This window comes from Cornus florida, unplaced genomic scaffold (genome assembly GCF_030987335.1).
Source record: "Cornus florida cultivar Cherokee Brave unplaced genomic scaffold, ASM3098733v1 CherokeeBrave_3.0.0_Hap2_Chr01, whole genome shotgun sequence".
Lineage (NCBI taxonomy): Eukaryota > Viridiplantae > Streptophyta > Magnoliopsida > Cornales > Cornaceae > Cornus > Cornus florida.
Genome location: NW_026775571.1, coordinates 137,878 through 164,713, shown reverse-complemented (window position 1 = coordinate 164,713; position 26,836 = coordinate 137,878). Strand labels below are relative to the sequence as shown.

General features: G+C 33.8%; 1 protein-coding gene across 1 annotated transcript; it reads left to right on the top strand.

Annotated features, from left to right (window-relative positions):
- Nucleotides 1-12,018: 12,018 nt before the first annotated feature.
- LOC132274581 (uncharacterized) lies at nt 12,019-25,882 on the top strand. Its single transcript, XM_059775930.1, has 8 exons — nt 12,019-12,027; nt 24,215-24,284; nt 24,379-24,653; nt 24,741-24,879; nt 25,035-25,081; nt 25,286-25,462; nt 25,619-25,719; nt 25,876-25,882. Exons 1-8 carry the CDS (start codon nt 12,019-12,021, stop codon nt 25,880-25,882), a joined length of 825 nt encoding a protein of 274 aa, XP_059631913.1.
- The last annotated feature ends 954 nt before the right edge of the window (nt 25,883-26,836 follow it).

Here is a 26,836-nt window from a genome sequence, read left to right as displayed (position 1 = left end):
CCGAGGACACAGCCCTTTTCAGGTTAACAAACCGTAGGCAGGTAGTCAAGGACACAGCCATCTTCGGGTTAACAAATTGAAGGCGAGTAGCCAAGGATATATCCCTCTGCAGGTTAACAAAACGAAGGCGAGTAAAAATTCATCATCGAGCTTCATCAAAAGTGCACTTATCCTTTAAAGGCCAGGCACTGCCAAGGGTGTAGCCCCCTTCGGGCTAACTAATCGAAGAAAGGAAACATACACTTACCCTTCAAAAGTGGCCGAGGATGTAGCTAACTTTGCTAAAAAAAATAAAAAATAAAAAATATGCGAATACACTGTCTACAAAAGGGACATTCTAAATAAGGAATCAAACCAAAATTAGACACATATATATATTGCTTACAAAAAAAGGAAAACCATGCGTTCTCCGGATATAAGAATAATACACAAGATCAATTCCTAGCACAGGCTACTTGGTCTTTTGATTGATAGGTCCTGGAGGGGAGGGTGCAGCTATGTTATGACCAAGGGCTTTGACGGTGGTAAAGGAAAAAGCACCGGTACCCTTGGTCTGGGGCACTGGCTCGGGCTCCTGTGCAGAACTTTTAGCCCTCTTTTGAAGTAAAGATTTGGAGTTATCCTCGTCCATAATCTCTTGCTAACCGGTCACCACACAAAGTGACATCTCTTCAACTTTCCTCTTCAGTCGAAGGCTCATCGACTTCGAAAACATGATGAGATAAATCCATTGCCGTGACTTTTAAGGCTAAAGCAGCTAAGCCCCTCAAATTAAAGGATAATAAAAGCGATTTGATTGATGGAGGACACTTCTACACCTTCTCTTTCAGGAATGAAAGCCTACCCTTAGCAACCGAAGCCGGAAAAGAAGCTGAAATAAAACCACAAGACTTATAAATTTGACGAAATAAAAGGACTCGACATGGCAAACACCCTGAACAGCTTGAGTGAAGCAATGGAGGGGGTTTGATACCTAGTTTGTCAAACCTCTGAAGAATAGGGAAGTTATCAGATAGAAGGACTTTCCAATTCCCTTTTATCACAATCATTCTCTTTTTCCACTTCTTCTCTGACGAGGGAAGCTTAACACAAATTTTTTAGGTAGAACTAATTACAAAGAAAAAATACATATCGTGTTCACCCTGGTGCTTGCTAATTTTATAACTAACCTAAAGGTCTACCAACCTAAGGTCCAACCATTCAATTTTGTTACGAATCAACAAGGAAGAAACGATTAGAAGGAAATTAGGGTTTAATTGCAAGAAAGAAATGCCTAGTGTGTGAAACACAAGGTGATAAAAAGGATGAAGAGGGAAACGAAGGGCATTCAAGTGGCCTACCGAAAATCAAAGTTCATTTTTGCTAACCCCCTCTCTGGCACAGAAGTCAGATTCAAGAGGATACGGGCTCACTATTACTCCCTCAGGAATATCGAATTCCTCATACAAAGTTTCAACTTCCACTGACTCACGATGGATAGACAAAATTAAAGCTCTCTCATCTTCCAAAAATGGGCAAATAGTTTTAGAAGTAAAAACCTCTCCTTGAGAAGAGGACTCCCCCTCCTCAGCCAATGAATCGTCATTGGAAATCACTACTGCGTTAGATTTATGGGGAGGTATACAAACCAGTCTAGGGGACTCAGAAGATGTCGATTTGGAATCAGTTTCAAGGTCAGAAGTACAACGAGAACTCATGATAACGTTAAGAAGAAAACAGAGAGAAAAGAGTAATGGAAACTAACCTGAAGTAATTGCAAAAACAACAAGGCAAGATGGAAGTGGGAGCCGCAAAACCCTAGTTCGAAGATCAGTAGTCAAGAAAAGTGAACCAACAGACACCCGTTCAAGCATTTTTAGTTCCCTTTGAAATAGGGACCGTTGTTCAATTTAGGAGGGAATTGGGGGCAAACTGTGGAGGGAAAATACTCTCCCACCAATAAAAAGATAGTAAATCATCACATGAGGGGTCCACCGTAAATACAAAGACTATTCAACTCTCAAGCTAGGCCTCGGTCAGGAGTTTGGGCCAGCCCAACCTTCAATAGCTGGCTGAACATATTAAGAGGGTCCGAAATCATAGATTTCCACGCCCAGATTATAAACAAGTCAATCTTTAGTAATAATTCTATAAGAAGAAGGATTATTATTTAAGGGAAACAAATCATGTACGACAAGGATCATATATTATGATTGAGATCCTTTACGCACAAGCAATGCAAGTCTTAAAAGGAATCAGTTACTTGTAAATTACTTATAAATAGAGGTCAGGACCTCGAATAAAGATATAAAGTCTTTGCCTAATAATTTTTAGCATTGATTTCAATAGTTTTTTATTTTTTCAATTGTGTTTTTAAGTGTTGGGTAATAATTAATTGACTTGTTAAAGTCGAGCGAGTTTTTGCACACACAATAACCATTTGCTTGTCTAGCACAAAAAATAAGGACTTGTTTGACATTAAAAATAAATAAAAAGAATATAATGAACAAAATATTAATTGTTAAGTTACTTGACAACGTGAGTGCCCAGATTTTTTTAAAAAAGGATTTACGAAAGTGCTAAAATGGATAGACACATGTCAAAAGCTTAGCTACCGAAATAATTAGACTGGTACTAAACCAGCCGTATTTTAGGGTCAGTTTGGTGCAATGGCAAAGGGAGGAAAGGGAAGGGAAGGTGATGGAGGGGGATTAAAAAGGTGTGTTTGGCATAAATGGTGGGAAGGAAAGGGAAAGTAATGGAGGGTTTTGGAAGGATAACTCAAGGCATGAATAGTGCTTTTCTTAACCTCCCAAAAATGGAAGGAAATGGAAGGAAAGGGAAGGCTAGGGTTGATATGGGATCTCTGATGCCAAAGTTACCCTTACACAAAATCAGGATTTAGTTTGCAAAACAAGAATTACATACCTTGATTAGTTGATTTAGAAACAAAATTAAAACAAAACCCATACATATATACAAGTTAGAAGTTGCAGCGAGAGAGGGGGGCAAGCTTGGAGGAGAGACAGCGGCTGAAGCTTGCGAACGGCGAACGGCGAACGGCGAACCCGAACTGGAACAGCGAGCGATGGAAACCAAAAGATATGGGTTTTGATTTTTTGAACAATCTGAAATGATATACTGATATGGGTTTTGCTTTTGTAGATTTTGTAGTTTCTAGTTGCACAGAGAGAGAGAGAGAGAGAGGGCAAGTGTAGAGTTGAGAACGAGAGTTACAGATGGAGGCCGAGGCTAAATTGATTTGTAGAAGCTGAATTTTTTTTTTTTCTTTTCCTGTGGGCCTAGAGACACTATATATATATTAAAATATAAAAGGGTATAATGGTCAATTTATTAAAATAATTCCCTTTCTTTTTCCAAACGTGATTATTGTCCTTCCATTTCTTTTCCTTCATTAATTAACTAAACACAATACCAAATTAAAATTATCATTCCCTTCCCTTCCCTTCCCTTTTCTTTTTCTCATAACTAAAGTTATCAAACCCACCCTACCAAACATAGCCTCAGTGCTTTCCACCACCAGACACCAGTTCAGCTTTAACAGCTAGCAACCTGATATATATATATATATATATATATATAATGTTGGGGAGAGAGTGGTTTTTCGAAGGAGAGAACTTATTTCCTTTTTGAAATAACCTTTCTAAAACTAAAAGTACCCACTTAAATCATATGATTAAAAGGAAACTTTTTAGGAATAGAAGTTTATTTGATTTAATATTCTTCACCACTTAACCTATCAAATTATCATTAACAATATATAATGGGTAGAATTAAAGTGATTAGGTGAGGTGGGGCCACAACAACCTTTTGTGATTAAAAATAGAAAGGTCAAAAAATTAAAAGTATATGTTTTTTTGTAATATAATTAATAATAATAATAAAAAGGGTTTGTGATGGGGTTAAAAAAAAAAATCAAGATGCCTAGTATTACTCTATTATTATTTTTCTTAATCTTGAACTTGATGTAAATAGTATTAACTAGCAACTTTCTCTTGAAATTAAAGAGTTTTTTTTTTTTTTTTTTTTTTTTTTTTTTTTTTTTTTGCATGGTAAATCATCAATTCATCATTATGAACTGTGAAGTTTTGCTTTTGTTTTTTTTTTTTTTTTAAAAAAAAAAAAAAAAAAAAAATTAAAGAGTTACCGCAACTTTCTAATGTTTTTTTTGGGTAAGGGTACTTTTGTAATTGCACGAGGCTTTAGATATCTGAAGGTACAGTTCCCCCTATGCTGGCAAAAGCTGCCTTGAAGTAGTGAAAAGAGAAACCAGACCATTGATTCATTTGTGCAGCTGGTTGTTCATTTTGCTTCATATTGCAGAGGATGAAATAGGTGATGGGACAAGATGGATGGTAAAAGAGTCATTTAAAACAGACCTTTACACAAAAGGAATGAGATTTATAACCTGTCAAATTATTGGTCCGAAGAATATTTGCATGGAAATGGAAATGGGTCCTGTCTCTTTCCCACGAAAACTGGCACGGAAAATAAATAAAAAATAATGAGAAAAATATAAGAGTAAAACCTTGTTGGTTTAAGTCTAAAAAAATATTGCTGTGTTTTCTTTCCACTCATGGAAAGGGTTGAAATACTTTGTTCTTTATAATTTTAAATATTAAAAATTTATACTGGCAAAATAATAATAATAAAGGTTGAATCTATAATGGTTATAGTATAGACCTACTTGTCTTGTCAAAATTTAATCAAACTTGTGAAAAGACAAAAAAGATTGTAAACTACTGATCCAAGACAAATTTTTTTTTTTTCCAATATTGTTTTATTGGCATGTCAACAGGATATATAGTTAGGTTCAAAGTCATTAGAGTTGACACAACATTTTTATTTATTTGTTAATTAATTATTATTATTATTTGGGTTCAATGAGTACATGGGTGACAATCAATATTGATGCAAATTCCTTCCGAAAATATATATATATATATATATATATATATAGATATATGTATGTATTGATGCAAATAGTAATGCTATATTCCCAAGAAAACTGCAAAAGTGTATAAAGAAGTCGAAAATACTACCAACAAATCCTAGTTACTTTAGATTGTATACCAATTTTAAATATAATATGTTGGTTTTTATTATAATTATTTCTTTTTTGGCATGGAATATGTTGATGAGTAAGTCAACAAAAAAAAAAATTTTGGTTTTTCAATATTTCTATTTATTATAAACAGAAAAGGTTAATTACACATTAATCTTTCATGAGTCATAGCTATAAGTATTCTCTTTCTTAAAAAAAAAAAAAAAAACCCAAAAAATTATACCAACCTTCTTGTTACACATTAATTGTTTCATGAGGTTTTTCATAAATCTTTCCATGTTAAATATTGCACTTTCTGCTTTTGTCTTATTCAAAATAAATAATTTATTTTTATTAATAAGTCCTCCTTCTCTTTCTAAAAGTACCCTTCCTGCTGCTGTCTGATAGAGCTGGGAGAGAAGAAGATCTAGAGAGAGAAAGCAATCAAGGTGCACAAACCAATCAAGGTGATCGAAAATGATCTTTTTTACGTGTCTACCGATCTTGTCTGATTTGGAAATATTTGCTACTTCTTTTTTTTACTTTTTTTCTTTCTTTTTTAATTTCTTTCTATTTTCAACTTTGTATTTATTTATTTATATTTCAACTTTAAATGCATTTCATTAAAAAAAAAAAAACAAAAAAAAAAAAAAAAAATTTATTTGGAAATGTTTGGTTCTTCTGTTTTTTTTTTTTTTTTTTCAACTTTGAATCATCTACTGTTTTTGTCTGATTAATTTGGAAGGTTTGCTTCTTCTATATTTTTATTTTTTTAATTTCTTTATATTTTTAAACTTTAAATGCATTTCATCTATGTTTTTGTCTGATTTGGAAGGTTTGCTTCTTCTATTTTTCTTTTGGGTTAAGTGTAAAAAACTCCCTGTATAAACGATGTGCAAGAAATATTCTTTTTAGAAAAAAAAAAAAAAAAAAAAAAAAAAAAAAAAAAATTGCATATAATTCTATGTATTATCCATCTTTTGGAACAAATTGTCCCATAATCATCAATTTTGACAAACTTTTTATAAATATCCCAAAATGCCCTCCTAAAAATTTTATTTTATTTTACTTTCTCTCTCTATCTTTTCTCTCGTCAAATCCTCAGTAAACCATATCTGTCACTCTATTTCTCTCTCTAAAATAGAATCACAATCTTCCCTTCCAACCATTAGGAAATCATGTGAAGCATTATTTTCTTACCCAAAAATATGAACCTCATTTGATGCCAAGAATTTCTGTGAGCAAACCATATTCACATATATCCAAAAGTTAACGTAGGACTTCTTCATACATGTTCTGTCGAAGGACAAAAAACCAATCAAAGATACCAAATATTTTTCTTCCTTAATTATTAATTTTTTATTTCAAACATTTTCCTTCTTTATTATTAATTTTTTTATATTTCTTTCTATATTTCAACTCTATTTTATTTAATTTTTTTTGAAATGTTTGCTTCTTTTTTTTTTTTTTTCCTTTTTAATTTCTATCTATTTTTCGACTTCAACATATATCTATTTTTCTTCTTTTTTTAATTTTTTTTTATTTCAAACATTACTGCTTTTGTTGAACTGGATTTTTTTTTTTTGCTTACGCGGATCAATCTCTGTGTTTTGTTAGTTTGCTTGTCCGGACAAATCTTCAAATATTGTTTAAAAGCTATAAACCCTGGCTAAATTGGTTTCATATATTAATTGTTTCGAAAATGTGAACAAGTATTTTTTAGGCTTAAATTTTGATATTAATTCGGGTAATTACAGCACGGTGTGTCTGTGTGTGTGTAGATATATATATCAAATTATTATATATTTTTTAACATATTAGAAGTATATGTAATGATTTCTGCATCATTATATTAATCTAATGCATTTGACACTGTTGGAGAAGGTACAAGAGCTTATGATGAAGCCGCTTGCAGCGCTTGCGGTTCAAATACCCGAACCAAGTTTTAAGTTTTAGGGTTTTTATTTATAGGTTTGAGAAGGATTCCTCATTGTTAGTGGTCTCAATTTTGCAATTAATAATTCCAGCATAAAATGTTTCCAGATGATTATTTGATTGTATGACTTAATTCGAGAACTAATCGAGAAATTGATTTAGTTTAATAATTATGCCTTACATGAAACAAATTGAACTTGTGGTGATCCAAATTGTTGCATGCATTTCATCTGCATCATCTTCACTCTTTCATTGCGGGTGTTCACCTTTAGTGGAAGTTTAAATTGCTTTTGTAGTAGTTGTGTTTTCACGTGGAATTTGGTGACATTGTTCTTAAATATATAGGAAGTTTAAATTGCTATATATGTAGTTGTGTTTGTTGGGAAACGTGCAAGTTTTTAAAACTTTTGAGGGATTTGCAATCACGGATCTTGATTCATCACACAAAAACAAGTTTTATGCAAAGATAAATAAAAGATGATACATAATTCAATAAACAGATTGAATATTTACATCAAAGGTCTGAGTAAACCTTTTGAACTTTCCTCTAAAGTGAATGTTCTCACTTATTGTAGATCCCTTTAGCAAGATCCTTTCTCCTTCCGTTCGATTATTATCTTCCCTTTAGGAATCACCAATATGCCTTGATGAATGACCTTGGAATCTAGGCTGGTGGTAGCCTCCTTTAGAAGAGAAAACAAAACCCTAAAATCTAGAGAGAGAAAGTGTATTCATTTTTCTTGTTCTCCAAGTCACCCCTAAAATATACATGAACTCATGTATATATAGGCAAAATAAAAATAAGAATAAGGAAATAATAAATCATTCTCCATCTCTAATTCAACTTTCTCAATCCTAACATGACTCCAATATCAACTTTGGCTATTGGTGAGAATCCTTTTGGGCTTACTATTTTCTTGGCTTCTATAAATTAATAATTGGTCCGGTCCATTAAACCATGGACCCAATTCAATTAATTCATAAATTAATTTCTACTCCACTAAAAGAAATTAATTGCACTCCAATTAAATAGTAAATAACCTCTAAGTCAATGTTGCACTTTGACCCCTCTATGCTTAATTATTTATCGGATAATTAAAGCCATCAATCCGACAACATAATTAATATAACTATTTTGTTACCTTTGATTATTTCCGACTCGATCACAATAAAATATTTATTTGACAAAAAATAATAATAATTTATTAAATAAATATATATAGAAAACATTTGTCTAAAACATACGAAGGCCTTCGAATTTAATTTGTGATCAACCATAATCAAAACAAAATAAATACAAATAGCACTGATGCAAATATTGAGAATATAGACCTCTAATTATTAATTACATAACTACCCAAAGTGTCGATCTAAGGATCCCGAGGTATCCGCCGAACAAATCAAAGTAATTATTAATTAATAAAAGAGTCTATACTTCTCTCATGCTTGAGAGTCAAAAACCATGACTGTGATAGAGAGCAATTGCATACGACAGCTCTCGCAATATATCTCAATCTATCGTGGACTCGGTTTAAGTCTTAACTAATTAAATGTCCATCCATAATTACCGACTTTAAACCATTTATGATTACTAATTTATATCATAGTATTAATTGCCATTGCATACATATATAAATATATTTTGTAATCAAGCAGACACCATCAATTCCATAAAGAATCGAAAAATAATACATTCCATTCACCAATTGTATAATGCTTTAATAATAATATCCAAATAAGAAACCATGACTTTTACAATCCAAAATTAGAATTTGCTATGCTAGGGCACACATATCCTAACAGCTCCCACTTGCACTTATAGCTAATTCAAATCACATCTAACTCCCATGTTCTCCATATGACGATCAAACATCTTGATCGGTAAAGCCTTTGTGAATGGATCAGCAAGGTTATATTCCGATGCAATCTTAGCCACAAGTATATCTCCTCGCTTTACTATATCACGAACCACATGATGTTTCCTCTGAATGTGTCTTGTTCCTTTATGAAATTTTGGGTCCTTGGTTTGGGCTATAGCTGCACTATTGTCGCAATGAAGCGTTATAGGCCGATCTATGTGCTCCACAACCTCCAGTTCAATTAGAAAGTTTCTCAACCAAACAGCTTCTTTTGCTGCCTCAGAGGCTGCAATGTATTCTGCTTCCATGGTTGAGTCAGCAGTACAACCCTGCTTGACACTCTTCCAACTAACTGCCCATCCATTGAACTTGAACACATATCCAGATGTAGATCTCCTGGCATCAGGATCTGATTGAAAATCAGAATCCGTATATCCGACTGGAACCAGATCATCACCTCCATAAATGAGCATTAGATTCTTAGTTCTTCTAAGGTATTTTAAGATATTCTTCACAGTTGACCAATGATCAAGTCCAGGATTGGACTGATATCTACTGACAATCCCTACAGAGTAGCAGATGTCCGGTCTGGTACAGATCATGGCATACATGAGACTACCAACTGCCGAAGCGTATGGTACCCGCCTCATTTGCTCAGTTTCCTTATCAGTCTTGGGAGACTGGTCATTAGAAAGAGCCAACCCATGTCTAAATGGCAAAAACCCTTTCTTAGAGTTTTCCATTCCAAACCTGATCAGAACTTTGTCAATGTAAGACTCTTGAGACAAGCCTATTTTCTTTTTAACCCGATCTCGCATAAGCTTGATCCCAAGAATATAGCTTGCTTCTCCAAGATTTTTGATCTCAAATTTATTGAACAACCACCTTTTAACTGATGACAATGCTTCTACATCATTACCAATGAGCAAGATGTCATCAACATATAAAACGAGAATCATGATGACATTACCCTGTTTTTTCTTGTAAACGCAAGGTTCAAACACGTTTTGTTCAAAGCCAAATAATTTGACTGCCTGATCAAAACAAATGTTCCATGTGCGTGAAACTTGCTTAAGTCCATAAATAGACCTATTCAACTTACATACACAGTCCTCACGACCTTTAACTACGAAACCGTCTGGTTGCCTCATGTAGATGTCTTGTTCAAGATGGCCATTTAAAAATGCCGTCTTAACATCCATCTGCCATATCTCATAGTCATAATAAGCACTAATGGCCAAAAGAATGCGAATAGATTTAAGCATTGCAACTGGTGAGAATGTATCCTCATAATCAATACCTTCACGTTGAGTGAAGCCTTTGGCAACCAGTCTAGCTTTGAATGTCTCAACATTCCCATCCATTCCTCTCTTTCGTTTGTAGATCCACTTACAACCAATGGGCTGAACCCCACTAGGAAGTTCTACAACATCCCAGACTTTGTTAGAATACATCGATTCCAACTCTGATTTCATGGCATCTTTCCAACGATTCGCATCTATATCAGTCAACGCTTCCGCATAGCTTACTGGGTCCGACTCATGCTTATCGGGGACGGCCTCATAGACCTCACCCAAAAGTGTGAGTTTTTCGGGTTGGATGATAGTCCTCCCACTACGCCGAAGGACCGGTGCAGGAATCGATGTACTAGATGATGGTAATTCAACAGGGACTTCTTGTGTCTCATCATTCTCAGTATTTATATTAGGTGTGTCCACTGGGGGTATATCTGACGTGCCAACCATCTCCTCTAACACTATCTGGCTACTAGGTTTGTAGTTCATAATATAATCCTCCTCCAGGTAAACAGCATGAGTGCTGACAATAACTTTATTGTCCTTGGGATCATAAAATAATCCACCTCTAGTGCCCTTAGGATAGCCAACAAATAAGCATGCATCTGATCTTGCTTCCAACTTGTCTGCCTGTTTCTTTCGCACGTGTGCTGGACACCCTCATATATGCATGTGATTTAAACTAGGTTTACGTCCAAACCACAGCTCATATGGCGTTCCTGAAACAGACCTGGATGGAACACAGTTCAAAATATACATCGCTGATTCTAAGGCTAATCCCCAAAATGATAGAGATAATGTAGCAAAACTCATCATAGATTTAACCATGTTAAGTAAAGTTCTGTTTCTCCTTTCTGCCACTCCATTCTGTTGAGGGCAGTCAGGTGCGGATAACTGGCGCACAATACCCTCATTGACCATATGATCCTTGAACTCCCCCAAAAGGTATTCACCTCCTCGATCAGATCGAAGTGTTTTGATAAGTTTACCTAATTTACACTCCACTTCCGCCTGAAACTCATGGAATTTTCCATAAGCTTCTGACTTGTGTCGCATTAGGTAAATATATCCAAAACGTGAATAATCATCAATGAAAGTGATGAAGTACTCAAACCCTCCTCTTGCTTGGGTGTTCATGGGACCACACACGTCTGTGTGCACCAACTCTAATTGTTCTTTGGCTCTATCTCCTTTGGCTGAGTAAGCCCTTCGAGTCATCTTTCCTTCAATACAGGATTCACAAGTTGGCATAGGCTCCTCTGCCTCACAAGGTAATAAACCTTCTTTAACCAACCTTTGAATCCTATTTTGATTGATGTGACCCAATCGTAGATGCCAATGATACAATGAGTTTGGAGAAACTGCTTTTCTTTTAACATTCAATCTAGATGAAGTTGCATTTAATTCATAATTTTGCATTTGATATGAGCTAGGAGTTAAAACATATAGATTATCTTTCAATGCACCAGAAGTTATAACACAACCATTTAATTTAATTAAAACATTTTTTTCCAAAAGTAAAAATATAATTTTTGCAAACCAACGAAGAAACTGAAATTAAATTGTGCCTAACATTTGGCGCATAAAGACAATCTTCTAAAATAAGACTCCTCCCACTATCAAACTGCATATGAACCACTCCCACTGCTTTAGCTTCCACCTTGGCATTAGATCCCATATGCAAGTATATCTCTCCTTCATTGAGGCTTCTAGACTCCTGGAATCCCTGCAATGAATTGCAAACATGATTAGTGGCTCTAGAATCTATGCACCAGGAATCTATAGATTCAACCACATTACATGCCTCAACAATGAATATACCTTTTCCTTTGCCTTGTGTGCGAAGTATTGGGCAGTTAGGTTTCCAGTGACCCGGTTGACCGCAATGGAAGCAGTTTCCTTCGCCTTCAACCCGCACTTTCTTCTTTCCCTTATCCTTTTGGATTACTTTGTTTGGCACAACCACAGTTTTGGCACCATCCTTCTTCTTTTTCTTGCCCCTCCTCTTGGGCCTAGAAGTGGATGGTCCAGCAGACTGAGTGTAGTTGATAGATGCACCCTTGCTTTTGTTTATCCCTTCAAAGGTTACCAACTCATTCAATAGTTCAGCGAGTGTGTACTCAAGCTTATTCATATAATAATTAACCCTAAAAGAGTTAAATGAGTATGGCAATGAAGCGATAATCATGTCAACCTGAAGTTCACCATCCAAGTTGCATCCAAGGATCTCCAGTTCATTTAAAAAACCAATCATTTTTAAAGCATGTTCCCGAACTGAAGTACCTTGGACCATCTTAATGGTCATCAAATTTGTCATAGCATTTTGGCGTGCGCTCTTACCAATTTGCCCAAACATTTCCTTAAGGTTAAGCATGATGTCTGCAGAAGTGAGATATTGAAGATGTTGACTTTGGAGTACATTCGAGAGTGAAGCAAGAATGTAGCACCTAGTCATCTCATCTGCTTTATTCCATTTCTTAAATACTTCATGCTCCTCAGGAGAATCCTCAGGCAAAGGTGGAGAAGGTCTAGGAGTAGTAAGCACATAATTCAACCCCTCATATGTGAGTACAATGTCTAGTTGCCTTTTCCAATCGATATAATTAGGTCCAGTTAATCGATTTTCTTTTAGTATGTTTGCAAGTGGACTGAATGGACTAGTCATGATAAATCTGAAAATAAAAGCATTCATACAATAAATAAAGTGAATAATAATAATCATGCAAGTATAAAATAATTAATTAATTGTGGGTCCCTTAACCACATTGCATGAAAAATCGGACAATCAATATACCAATAACTTATCCGGTTGGCGGAATTCATTATTGCTTATTGACGAGAACAACTCATTATTTCCATATCTCTTTTGACAATGCCTTATCTAAATATGAAATAATTCCCGATTAGATTTAGCCTTTCTAAAATCACCTAGTATAGACCACTCCGTTGGGGAGCTAATACTATTGATTTTAGATTGAGTGTATAACATAATTAATGCTCCAACGGAAAAACAAATATTAAATATATTGCCATTAATAGCTTAGGCTCTTTAAATCATGCGTAGGGCCTTATTTTTAAAGATCTAACTATAATGGTTATTTAATAAATATATTTTCGTGAGGCAACCATTCTTGTAATCTAGACTCTTTAAATCATGCGTGGAGCCTTATTTTTAAAGATCTAATCATAATGGTTATAATTACGAAGGCCATGGGGTAATGTATAAAAAATCCCCGCTCCCACTCAATTTTTAATAATATAAAACTAGGGTTTTCAATTCATGATTTAATGCATGCAAAACGCCTTGATTTTAATCCAATTAAATTTAGAAAATATATGGATTTTAAATGATTCACTAATCTTTAATTTGAGGCAAAAAATAATTTACAAAAATATTTTTCCTATTTCCCAATAAATGCCCTCAAATTAATTAGCAATCTAATCCAATTTATCTTCATAATTTAATTAATATAAATCAAGCCATTTAATTAAAAATCATGGATCCAATGCATGAACAATTATAATCAGCATTAAATTATTCCCTGCATCAAATAATAGACAGAAGCAATATAAATGGCTAATGGATTCAGCTTTTAACATTTAAAAACTATTCTTGCTGTACGGGCGTCCTTCAACTGTCTGTAAACACTCATAGGAAGCTTGTACGCGTCAGGAGAAGCAAAACACCGCTTGGAACGAGCCCGAAGGACCCCACACGTGCTGGCACGCGCCTAGGGCAAGCTGCACGCGCTCCCACGCGCCCCCACGTGCCGACACGTGCTTGGGGCTCGTGGAATGCACCCTCACGCGCTCCCACGCGCCTGGGGCGCGTGGGACGAGCCTCCACGCGCCTTCCCGCGTGTGGAGAGTACCAACTCCTTGGCTGGCGCGTGAGATCCACGCGCCAGCTTGTCATTGACCAGCCCACTCCTGGCGCGTGTGGAACACGCGCCAAGCTCACCTAGCCGCTGCCACACCTGATCCGGGCCACCTCCGACGCCTTTTCTCGCCGCCGGCGAAGCTCCGGCCACCGGAAAAACGCTGAAAAATTCCAAAAAAATCCCAGAAAATTAAATTAAGCCTCAAAAAATTCCCGAAAAATTCAGGAAAATTCCAGAAAATTACTGAAGCATAATTTAACCCTTTCGGACCCTTTTGAAGCTTCATAGCATCCTTTGATGAATATTACATAGCTTTAATAAATACTTACAATTTGAAATACAATGGAAAAAATTAAATTATATCATTGAATTTTCAAACGGCTAAAACAAAGCCTTAATTAAATTCATCAAAAAATAAAATTACATTCTATATACCTATAAGCTTCATCCATGGCCCAAACACACATCATCATCCATTCACAATTATACATAAATCAACATGTATTAATATATATCAACATAATAAATCATACATCAACATATATCAATAATTTTATATATGTATATATAATTTGGATCCATGAATATGATTTTTATAAACACATGTTCTCTAGTAATGAATCAAACCATGTGCTCTGATACCACTGTTGGGAAATGTGTAAGTTTTTAAAACTTTTGAGGGATTTGCAATCACGGATCTTGATTCATCACACAGAGACAAGTTTTATGCAAAGATAAATAAAAGATGATGCATAATTCAATAAACAGATTGAATACTTACATCAAAGGTCTGAGTAAACCTTTTGAACTTTCCTCTAAAGTGAATGTTCTCACTTATTGTAGATCCCTTTAGCAAGATCATTTCTCCTTCCGTTCGATTATTATCTTCCCTTTAGGAATCACCAATATGCCTTGATGAATGACCTTGGAATCTAGGCTGGTGGTAACCTCCTTTAGAAGAGAAAACAAAACCCTAAAATCTAAAAAGAGAAAGTGTATTCATTTTTCTTGTTCTCCAAGTCACCCCTAAAATATACATGAACTCATGTATATATAGGAAAAATAAAAATAAGAATAAGGAAACAATAAATCATTCTCCATCTCTAATTCAACTTTCTCAATCCTAACATGACTCCAATATCAACTTTGGCTATTGGTGAGAATCCTTTTGGGCTTACTATTTTCTTGGCTCCTATAAATTAATAATTGGTCCGGTCCATTAAACCATGGACCCAATTCAATTAATTCATAAATTAATTTCTACTCCACTTAAAGAAATTAATTGCACTCCAATTAAATAGTAAATAACCTCTAAGTCAATGTTGCACTTTGACCCCTCTATGCTTAATTATTTATCGGATAATTAAAGCCATCAATCCGACAACATAATTAATATAACTATTTTGTTACCTTTGATTATTTCCGGTTCGATCACAATAAAATATTTATTTGACAAAAAATAATAATAATTTATTAAATAAATATATATAGAAAACATTTGTCTAAAACATACGAAGGCCTTCGAATTTAATTTGTGATCAACCATAATCAAAACAAAATAAATACAAATAGCACTGATGCAAATATTGAGAATATAGACCTCTAATTATTAATTACATAACTACCCAAAGTGTCGATCTAAGGATCCCGAGGTATCCGCCGAACAAATCAAAGTAATTATTAATTAATAAAAGAGTCTATACTTCTCTCATGCTTGAGAGTCAAAAGCCATGACTGTGATAGAGAGCAATTGCATACGACAGCTTTCGCAATATATCTCAATCTATCGTGGACTCGGTTTAAGTCTTAACTAATTAAATGTCCATCCATAATTACCGACTTTAAACCATTTATGATTACTAATTTATATCATAGTATTAATTGCCATTACATACATATATAAATATATTTTGTAATCAAGCAGACACCATCAATTCCATAAAGAATCGAAAAATAATACATTCCATTCACCAATTGTATAATGCTTTAATAATAATATCCAAATAAGAAACCATGACTTTTACAATCCAAAATTAGAATTTGCTATGCTAGGGCACACATATCCTAACTGTGTTTTCATGTGGAATTCTCCTTTTTAAGTTCTCAATCAATGTCCTTTCTATTCTAGCAGGGGGATAAGTTGAGTTGGTTGAGGCCACCTTTTAGAGTATATAATTAAACAATGGATGCACACAATGATGTAAGTTCTTCACTTCATAATACTGGATTTATCACTTTATATGACGATCAACATTATTTATGTAATCAATTTCAAGATAGAATACCGTAGGCATTTCTTAAAGAGTCCTTTGTGGTGGGGTCCTCTGCTTGCATTTGTTGTTACCAAGTCCATTCACTTCTTAATGTGATACTTTCAAATTTTTACGTGTAGATTGGTCAGGCTCATATATCTGAATACCCGAAAATATCAAAACAATTTAGTATTTAAACGAATATATATTATAAAAAAATATAAATAAATAAAGAGAATAAATAATTCGCTTAATTAAATAAATCATTCCTTACAAATAAAATACAACTCGGGAATCTTGTAAGTAAAGGACCCCTAAATCATAAATTATTAATCATTAAGTTTTTAAATAAATAAACTAACAATAAGCAACATATACTAGTCCTACTTTGAAATAGATATGAATAGGGGTGCACAAAAGAACCGAGGAACTGTATAACCGAACTGAACCGAACTGAACCAGAGCTTCGGTTCCGGTTCTCACGGTTCCGGTTCCGGTTCCGATTCTGGTTCTTAAAATGAGGAACCGTCAAGTTTCGGTTCGGTTTCGGTTCCAGAACCGAACCGTAATATATATATATATATATATATATATATATATATATATATATATATTATATTTGATTATATTATTAGTCACTCTAAACCTAAAAAAAAAAATTATTTTTAGGCCAAATCATTTCAGCGGCTCAGCCTCCCCAGTCGCCTCCATCTCCATTCTCGTTCTCGACTCTGAACTTGCTCTCTCTCTCTCTGCAACTGCAAACTACAAAATCTACGAGAATCAGAAGTTCAAAACCCATATATTTCAGTTTATCTCTTTCTTTGCAACTGTAAACTACAAAATCTACAAGAATTAGAAGTTCAAAACCCATATATATTTCAGTTTATCTATCTATTTGCAAGAATCAAAAGTTTAAAACCCATATCGGCATATCATTTCAGATTGTTCAAAAAATCAAAACCCATATCTTTTAGTTTCCATTACCCCTTGTTCCAGTTCGGGTTCGCCGTTCGCTTTCAGCTGTTGTCTCTCAACTCTCAAGCTTGCCCTTATCTCTCTCTGCAACTGCTAACTTGTATGTATGGGTTTTGTTTTAATTTGTTTTCTAAATCAACTAATCATGGTCTATGATTCTTGTTTTGTAATCAAAACTCATATATATATATATATATATATTTTGCGTAACGGAATGACCTTTCGTATCAAGCCTCAAAAGGAAGAGGGGTGGCCAGAGATTTGCGAAGCTCTGGAGGAAGGAAGACTCACGGTTCCTTGGAACCAAACTGGAACCGAACCGTGAATGCTGGTTCGGTTCGGTCCGGTTCTAGATACCAATGGTTCTGGTTCCGGTTCCATTTTTTAGGAACCGTTGAGATCGGTTCTGGTTCCGGTTCCTGACCGAACCGGACCGTGTGCACCCCTAGATATAAAGAGTAGTTGAAAGACAAGTTTCCAAATTGCGGATCCTCAATCTCGAGACTAGAACTTCTAATAACTTGAAAAATAAAGTGTGGGTTAGACCTACGAGCAAGTTCCTTCTACTAAGCCTCTGAAAACTGATAAATAAAACATCTCTAAGCAAAAGCATCCTAATTAAAGTTTTAACCTTTAATATAAGATGATACATACATATATTTATATACATATAAAGATCGAGTTCATTAATTCCTTCTGTTCCAAGACTATGAATGATATAAACACATTAATATCCGAAACCAAACACCAAGTACCATTCTCTTTTAAGAGAAAATTAATCAAACCACCATTTTATTTATAAATGGCTAATTAACCATTAAATAATAAATTATTAATAAGGAGTGTATTCCTCTAAATTCCAATTCAAAATATCCTCAATTTTATACTTTATTCATACAATTTGCATAGCAATTATTTTATACTTTGACAAATCGTGCATGCCTCCACTTCCAACTTACAAACACAACAACATAGATGCATATTTATTCATCTAACTTAAATAGCAGTTTATTTATGCTTTAAAAAATCGTCCATGCCTGCATAAGTATGTTTTTGTTCATACAAATTTAATAGCATATGAACCATGCTTGCTATGTAGGTATTTTGTTCCCACAATTCATAAGGCAATATTCTGTTTATGCCTTGGAAAATCGTCCATGCCTCCAAATCAACCACATAGAAAAATAAAATAAATATAAAAAATATCATTAATTAAACATGAATAAAATCATATAAATCTTCCTACCAAGATTTTCATTCACATATAACTCGTATATGTACACATGATAAATAACAATGAACAACTTATTAATTAATTTAGTTTTATTTATTTATTTAGTAATGTCCACGTGTGATAGTATGTAACATACATATACACATGATAAATAACAATGAATAACTTATTAATTAATTTAGTTTTATTTATTTATTTAGTAATGTCCACGTGTGATAGTATATAACATGTATGTTACATAATTAACCCATTATAGTTCTCTGTTCAAATCTCACCAATTACCACAAAGTGGTAAAAGTGACCAACCACTACCATTTGCCCAAAGTGATAATAACCAATTCCAAATTGCATAAAATATCACGTGATACGTTATATAATTATTTAGCCAATATAATATGACATTCATTACCAACCACCTCCACATACACGTTATATAAATATTCAAGATTATTTGGCTTGGTTAAAAATAATTATGGAATAAACTATATATATATATATATATATATATATATATATATATATATAATGTATGATATAGCTTAACCAACATATACGCAATACAACGTTGTCCAAAACCCACTTAAAAGTGGTAACACAATTTGGACACCAATAAATCCAAACAACAAAATAACCTGTTAAGTGTAACCCCTATCGGTCAACCGAATTGCCCAAACCAGTCAAGCGATATACTTAAATCGGTTTACCGATACCGTTTATTCGGTTGACCGATACCTCTAAGTTAGTTGACTGAAACCTATAGTGGTCATCTTCTTCCTTGAGACAACAGTTTTCTGGCTATGTAAATCACTCATTTCGCCTCTAATTCATTGCTACGTCCTAATTAATTCTACGTCATCCTATAACATAAATTACAAAATCCAAATAGGTATAAACAACAATAAAAATCATCATACCCATACACACACACACACACACACACACACACACATATATATACATACACGTCTATAAGTTGGTTCCATAATTTTAACCATATGTCTACATGATTAACATGCAAATAATCTACATGATTCCGATACCAAAGGTGTAAGATTTATGGGTTATGAGATGAGAAGTAGAAAAGAACTCACCCGAAGGTTTTAAAACGAAACTGACGTCGTAAGTCTCCTGATTTCATCTGCAACTCCAGCCACCTTGTCGTCGTCCTCCACAGGTCCGGCCTCCCTTCTGGTTTGGCCTTCCCTTCTCCTCCTCTTCTTTTATTCTTTTCTAGGTTATTTATCTTTCTCGGCAACTCTTTCTCTGCCTTTCACTTGTGCACGTAAAAACCCTCACAATGTTATATATATATATATATATATATGGCACATAACCTAGTAGGATTAGAATTAACAAGGGTTGGGGGGCACGTAACATAGCTAGTAGGATTAGAAGAAGGGTTGGGGTTGTGTGTGTGTGTGTGTGTGTGTGTGTGTATATATATATATATATATATATATATATTTACCTAATATATATATATATATATGTATAATCATTTAATATATATACATATACAAAAATCCTATAACAACAATAATTATACATGTATATACGTGTTGTATATACATACTTACTATATATATATATATTTAACTCATGCAATATATATATAATAATTATTTCCATAATAATGATACTATATGTGTGTGTGTGTATATATATATATAATTCCCAATCCTTATCCTTGTAGGATTTGACTACACTAGTCATACAAATTAATATATTTATGTAAATGAAATATCTTTATTTATAGCTATATAATTCACATAATATATATATATATATGTGTGTGTGTGTGTGTGTATATATATATATATATAATCATACATCCATGGGCCTTTAACTGTCTCAAATCCTTTAAGGCTTCCTTCTCTAGCCTAAGCCCATATCCTTTAGTCCATATAGACACTAAAATTTCATGAACTTTTGTTTTGACAAATTGACCCATCAAATATGGGTCTCATATTTAATTAAATTATTTAATTGCCCCAAACTTGGTCCACTTAAATTATTTAATTAGTCGATCCCAGATGATTAAATAAAAAGATAATTATTCCTAATAAAATATATTTGGAATAATTATTTTATGGATAATTATCACAATATAACCGGTCCGGTCCAGTTATAAATATGTCCTTATCAAGAGAGGACACATGTCATCATCCTATTAATTCAAAAAGCCTATATATAGAGGCATGGAGGAAGGAGCAAGGGGTGCAGAAATTCAAAGACTCAGAAGTCTAGAATTCCAGAGTAAAATACAGAATCTCTGCCGGCATTCATCCCCAACACCCAAGCCTTGAAGAAGAAGAACAACAAACACAACCAAAGTTGTGTCGTTCTTCCACAAATTCAACAAATTCTCTGAAGACGAAGAACAATAAGCACATCCAAAGCCGCCGAATTTGTCAACTTGGAAGTTTGTTCAAAGTTCAGGCAAAGTGTGTTCATCACGAGATATCAAAAGTGTTAGTCTCAATTTGTTAACTTCACTTGTTGTCAAGATATTATTGTCACTCATCATGCAATATCAAAAGTGCTCGTCGCACCATGTCAACTTGGTATGCCACCGAATTATAGCTGTAAAGGAAATTTTGGTCTATCACCAAATTGTAGTTGCAAGAAAGAAATTAAGCCCACTGCCAAAGTGTAGCCGCAAACAATAATTTTGGTTCATCGCCAGGATTGCAGATGCAAAGGAAAATTTGAACCGACGGTAAAATGTCGTTGTTGAAAAAAATCTTTGGCTTTCCACTGAGGTGTCGTTGAAATAAATAAATTCTGCTCCTGCCGAGGTATTGCTGAAAGAGAAATTCGGCTTTCCGTTGAGGTGTCGTTGAAGAAAAAAATTCCACTCGCCGCTGAGGTATTGCTGAAAAAGATCTTTAGCTTTCCGCTGAGGTATCGTTGAAGAAAAAAATTCTACTCATCGTCGAGGTATTACTAAAAGAGATATTTGGCTTTCTATTGAGGTGTCATTAAAGAAAAAAAAATTCTGTTCGCCGCCAAGGTATTGTTGAAAGAGAAATTTAGCTTTCCACTGAGTTGCCATTGAAAAAAAAAATTCTACTCGCCGCCGAGGTATTGCTGAAAGGGAAATTCGGCTTTCCGCTGAGGTGTCGTTAAAAAAAAATAATAATAATAAATTCTGCTCGCCTTCGAGGAATTGCTGAAAGAGAAATTTAGCTTTCCGCTTAGGTGTCATTGAAAGAAAAAAATTATGCTCACCACCGAGGTGTTGCTGAAAAAAAAAAAAAAGTATGACATGCCTTGATGCACCTTTGAACCAGAAATTAATCCAGTCAGATAGCATCACATTTTGTTCTCCTTTACACTTCTTGCAGAGTCTGTGGAAAGTCAAAAATAGATGTTGACAACTCAATGAGAGAGAATTTTTGCTTTTGCCAGCTCTCGAGAGTAGTTCTTCTGTACAAGGAATAACTTCATCATAAATTCTTCCTTAAAAAGGGAGACCGCCTAATGTATATAAATCTTGAAGGGAAATTGACAACTCGCCAATAGAACAATAAAGAGTATTAGTGGCGAGGCACCAACATTCGAGGAATACTTTGAATACATCTCCATGGCAATCATAATGTAAATAATTGAGAGAATACTCAATTTTATGCTTCAGTCGACAAAATTGTCATTTGTGCTAATAGGAAAGGTCCTTTCGAATCCTGGGAAAAAAATAATAATAAAAAAAGAGTGTGAAAAAATAAAATAAAAAATAAGTGTGAAAAAAAAAAGAGCGGAAAAAAAAAGAGTGAAAAAAAAAAAGAAAAAAAAAGTCATACCAATTATTTGTTTGAGCAGAGGCCATAATCCAACACGGTCTTCAGAGGCTACAATCCAACAAATCTTTAGAGGCTGCAATCTAACAAGTCTTCAGAAGCTATTGGAATTGATGTCAAACCCTATAACATTGGTTGTATATATAGGCAACAAAATACCTCATATTTGTACTAGGATTTGTATAATTCAATTCAAATTAGATAAAGGAAATCTTACAATCCAAAGTTTGACAGAAAAGTGAAAAAGGAAATCTTACAATCCAAAGTTGGATAGGAGAGTGAAAAATAAAAAATAAAAAATAAAAAATAAAAAAGAAGAAGAAGAAGAAGAAGGAACTTTACAATTCAAAGACCAAGTAGGATACTTCAAGTCCGATATGAAATAAGAGACAACTCCGGTCAAACGTGAAACTCGAAGTGGGGGCAATTTGTAGACACTCAAATTTTATAAACTTTTGTTTTGACAAATTGACCCATCAAATATGGTCTCATGTTTAATTAAATTATTTAATTGGCCTAAACTTGGTCCACTTAAATTATTTAATTATCCCAGCCTAGATGATTAAACAAAAAAATAATTATTCCTAATAAAATATATTTGGAATAATTATTTTATGGATAATTATCACAATATAACCGGTCCGATCCAATTATAATTATGTCCTTATCAGGAGAGGATACATGTCATCATCCTATTAATCCAAGAAGCCTATAAATAGAGACATGGAGGAAGGAGGAAGGGGTGTAGAAATTCAGAGACTCAAAAGTCTAGAATTTCAGAGTAAAATATGGCCGACATTCATTCCTAACACCCAAGCCTTGAAGACGAAGAGCAACAAACGCAACCAAAGTCGTGCCATTCTTCCACAAATTCAACAAATTCTTTGAAGACCAAAAACAACAAGCACATCCAAAGCTGTGCCGTTCTTCCTCAAATTCAACAAAGAACAACAAGTACATCAAAATCTTGCCGTTCTTTTCCTGTAATTCAACAAGTTCAAAGAATCATCAAACAACACTGTTCAAGATCAAGCTTCTTTAGACCTCGATTAGAAATCATCAGCGGTATTCCTCAACTACAAATACTTGAAGATAATTGTCAACATCCCGATTCAAGAACAAGCTCCAATAACCCTTGGATCCAACCAACAAAGGAGATCGAATCAAAAGATACTTTATTTCTTTTGTAAAGAATATCTCAGAGAATTGTAGTCATCAATTTTCATAAATCAATAAATTACTATTTACTCCCTATTTCGTTCTTTATTTGCAGAGTACGAAATTTGTGTATATAGTCCAAACATTCCAAACTCAGTCCATTAAATTTAAATAAATAAATAAATAAAATAATTAAACAATTAAATACACAAACAAGAATCACAATAACCAACTTAGTCCATACAAATAAAGTTAACACGTCAACAAATCAATCAGCAATCAATTACATACACACACAATCATTATACCAATAAATCAAATAAACAAACAAACAAATAAATAAATAAATTTAAAACAAATAAATTAATTAAAGATAAATTAATTTAATTAAATAATTCTTCTAAAATATAGAAGTATTATTACACTGTATGTAATTTCTATTTGAAGCATTTCTATTTTCCATTTGAAGCATTTCTATGTCTGGGTTCCGGGGGTAGTTTGTGTTGTTGTAGTCCTTGTCTATGTCACTTTTTTTTTTTTTTTTTCTTTTTTTTTTTTTAAGTTTGCTACGTTGGTTTGGGCTTTGTGCCCCCTTGACTCTATATCTTACTTTTTCAATCTATATAAAATTTTGGTAGGAGGAAAAGGCTTTCCTTAGATTGACTAGCAGAAGAGGGTCTCATGCACAAATTAATGTGCTCCAATCAATTTTTTTTTTTTTTTTTTTTGTTTTTTTGAGTGAATGTGATCCGTTCATATTTATTGTTTTTCGTTATTATAGGATGATGACATTCCAGAGTTTGTGGATCACTCGGATAGATTGACCGCAGTTGGAGATCAAGGAGAGTGCAGTATGTGTACATCTATAAATTTTATTTAACTATGATATAAATTAATATCATGTACTTTCTATAGTAAATTACTAATTTTGAAATCTTTTTGTAGACTGTTGTTATGCATGGACATCCCTGGGTTGTGTAGAATTCCTATCAAATAAGGATGAACAACCAGATGAGTTTGTTCAACAAGCCAAACAAGAATTGGTAGATTGTCTACCGGTAAAATATCCACCAAAAACGACTGCCAAGCCGGATGCAGTGGGATGCTTTACATCCTCTATAAATCGAGGATTTAGATACGTCATGAATTATGGAGTTGATGCTGAGGAGAATTACCAGTATGTAGGTGGGAAAGGGACTTGTAGAACTGATTTTGAAAATGTAGGTATATCCTTATAATTTGTTTTTTGTAGTATAAATTTGACAATATATTATATATCTAAATCTTTGTATGCTTTCTTATTTTAGGTGGAAGAAAGACCCTATCGGATAATGAATTTTAAGAATGTCAACAGTGAAGATGAAATGGCCATACTAAGGGCTTTACGCATAACAGCCCCTGGGAGCTGCCATACCACTATGCAACCCACTAGGGAAAGTCGAAGAGGTTAGCATTTTAATTAACAAATAACTAGTTTTCTTCTTTTCTTTTTTGCTTTATGTTGTAGCCCAGTTAATGACTGGACTGTATTGCTAATCCTTTTTTTTTTTGTTGGCTTATGTTGTAGCACAGTTGCTTCTGTTTTCTTGCTTATGTTGTAGCACAGTTGGTGCATGGACTTTATTACTGCTCTTTTTTGCTTAGCACAGTTAGTGCATGAACTTTATTGCCCATCTTTTTAAATTTGCTTATGTTGTAGTAGAGTTTGTCCATTATTTTTGTTTTAACACAGCTAGCTTCCTGTACTAACTATATTCGAATTCTTTGCTGAGCGTGCATGATATCTTTATTTTGTTGTAAAAAGAAAAAATGCTACTAATTTAATTAGTTTATTTTATTATGTTTTTAATAGGGCATTTATGAAGGCCCTGAACCTGGTGAGAAAGCAATTGGTGATCATGCAATAATACTGACGGGGTATGGCACAGATCCGGACACCGGAATAAAATATTACAAAGTAAAAAATTCGTGGGGGACTAGCTGGGGAGTCGATGGTTATGGGAGGCTAAGAAGAGAATTAATCAAGCGCGTATCTTTTCCAGAAATTTGAGGTATTTATAAAATGTTTTTGACTTATTATTGTTAAGAAAGGCCAATTAACTAATGCTCATGCCTGTCTCAGGAATTAGGGTCTGGTTTGAGTGCGAGTTTATGTTGATATGGTTCTGCTTGTACTTTTGTGCAGATTGTTGGTTTCTTTCAAGCAAAGCTTATAACTTGTGATAGCTCTGCTTTTGTTCTCTTTCTCTTGTCGAAGGCTCTGTTGAGTCCTCGTTGGGACCCATTGTACATTTCTCTTCAATATATATTTATAAAAGCTTACCCTTTATTTATAAAAAAATAAATGCCTACTAACATGCATTAATTTTTTTAATGGAACCTCAGTTTTTCTTTTGCTTAATTGGCTTCTGTAAATTTTGTACATGTTTGTGTTTATTGCAGATGTTAGGTGCAACAAAGAGAACTATGAGTGTGATTCAAGTTCTTAGTTGGAGTGCTGGAAGTGAGTTTGCTGCCTTTTTCTAGACCAGTTGCTGCACCTGGACACGTAGCATAACTAAATAATAGTTCGACCCTCCTCTTATCAAATATTAGTTGACTTTAACGCTAACAGGTTATTTCTTGAGAAAAATTTAATAGTGTCCGTTATAGTAATGACATGGTATAAATAATGAAGTATTAAAGTTACAAGACGTTTTTGTCAGGCTCTTCACATATCGTCTTACACATCTGCTAGTATCTTTTGGTGGATCTCTCAATGTTTACACTGTAGGCAAATACAGAGTACATAATCAATGTGTTTTTATTATTGGATAGGCAGCAATTATATGGATGTTGAACTTTTGCTAATATATAGTTTCTTCAACTGACGCTTTATTTTATAATCCTTAAGATATTGTTTACAAATAATGTTGTTCTTTAAAATAGAATCCGGCTGTTAGATGATTTAGTACTTTTATGTTGGTATTCACATTGTAGTGAATTGATCATATTACCTAAGTGACGAATGTCATTTCTGATGATGTCTCTTGTCTGCATAATAAAAAATAATAAAAAAAGAAAAAGAAAAAAAGAAGAAGATAAACTACATGATGATGATATTCTTTCTTTTGCTACTCACATAAAAGTAGTTAGTTGTGACCGATTTTCAGACTTTGTATCACACCACTTTTTAGAATTAAAATCTTGTGCTATACATTGGATGTTAATGGAGCAACCCAGATGAGTAATGTGCTTCGAGTGCATATGAATCTTATGACATTCATTGTTATTTTAGCCCTTTCATAAATAAGATTAGACCATTCGTGACAGCCATATGCCCATATGGCAGAATTCACCAATTTAGAGTTGGCCTACCTAAAATCTAAATGTGATAAATGCATTATAAAATTAACACTAACTT

Coding starts and splice junctions, on each gene's coding strand:
- LOC132274581 (XM_059775930.1), top strand. Junction 24,285..24,378: donor TGGAGATCAAGGAGAGTGCA/GTATGTGTACAT, acceptor ATCTTTTTGTAG/ACTGTTGTTATGCATGGACA. Junction 25,463..25,618: donor GAAGAGAATTAATCAAGCGC/GTATCTTTTCCA, acceptor ACTTTTGTGCAG/ATTGTTGGTTTCTTTCAAGC.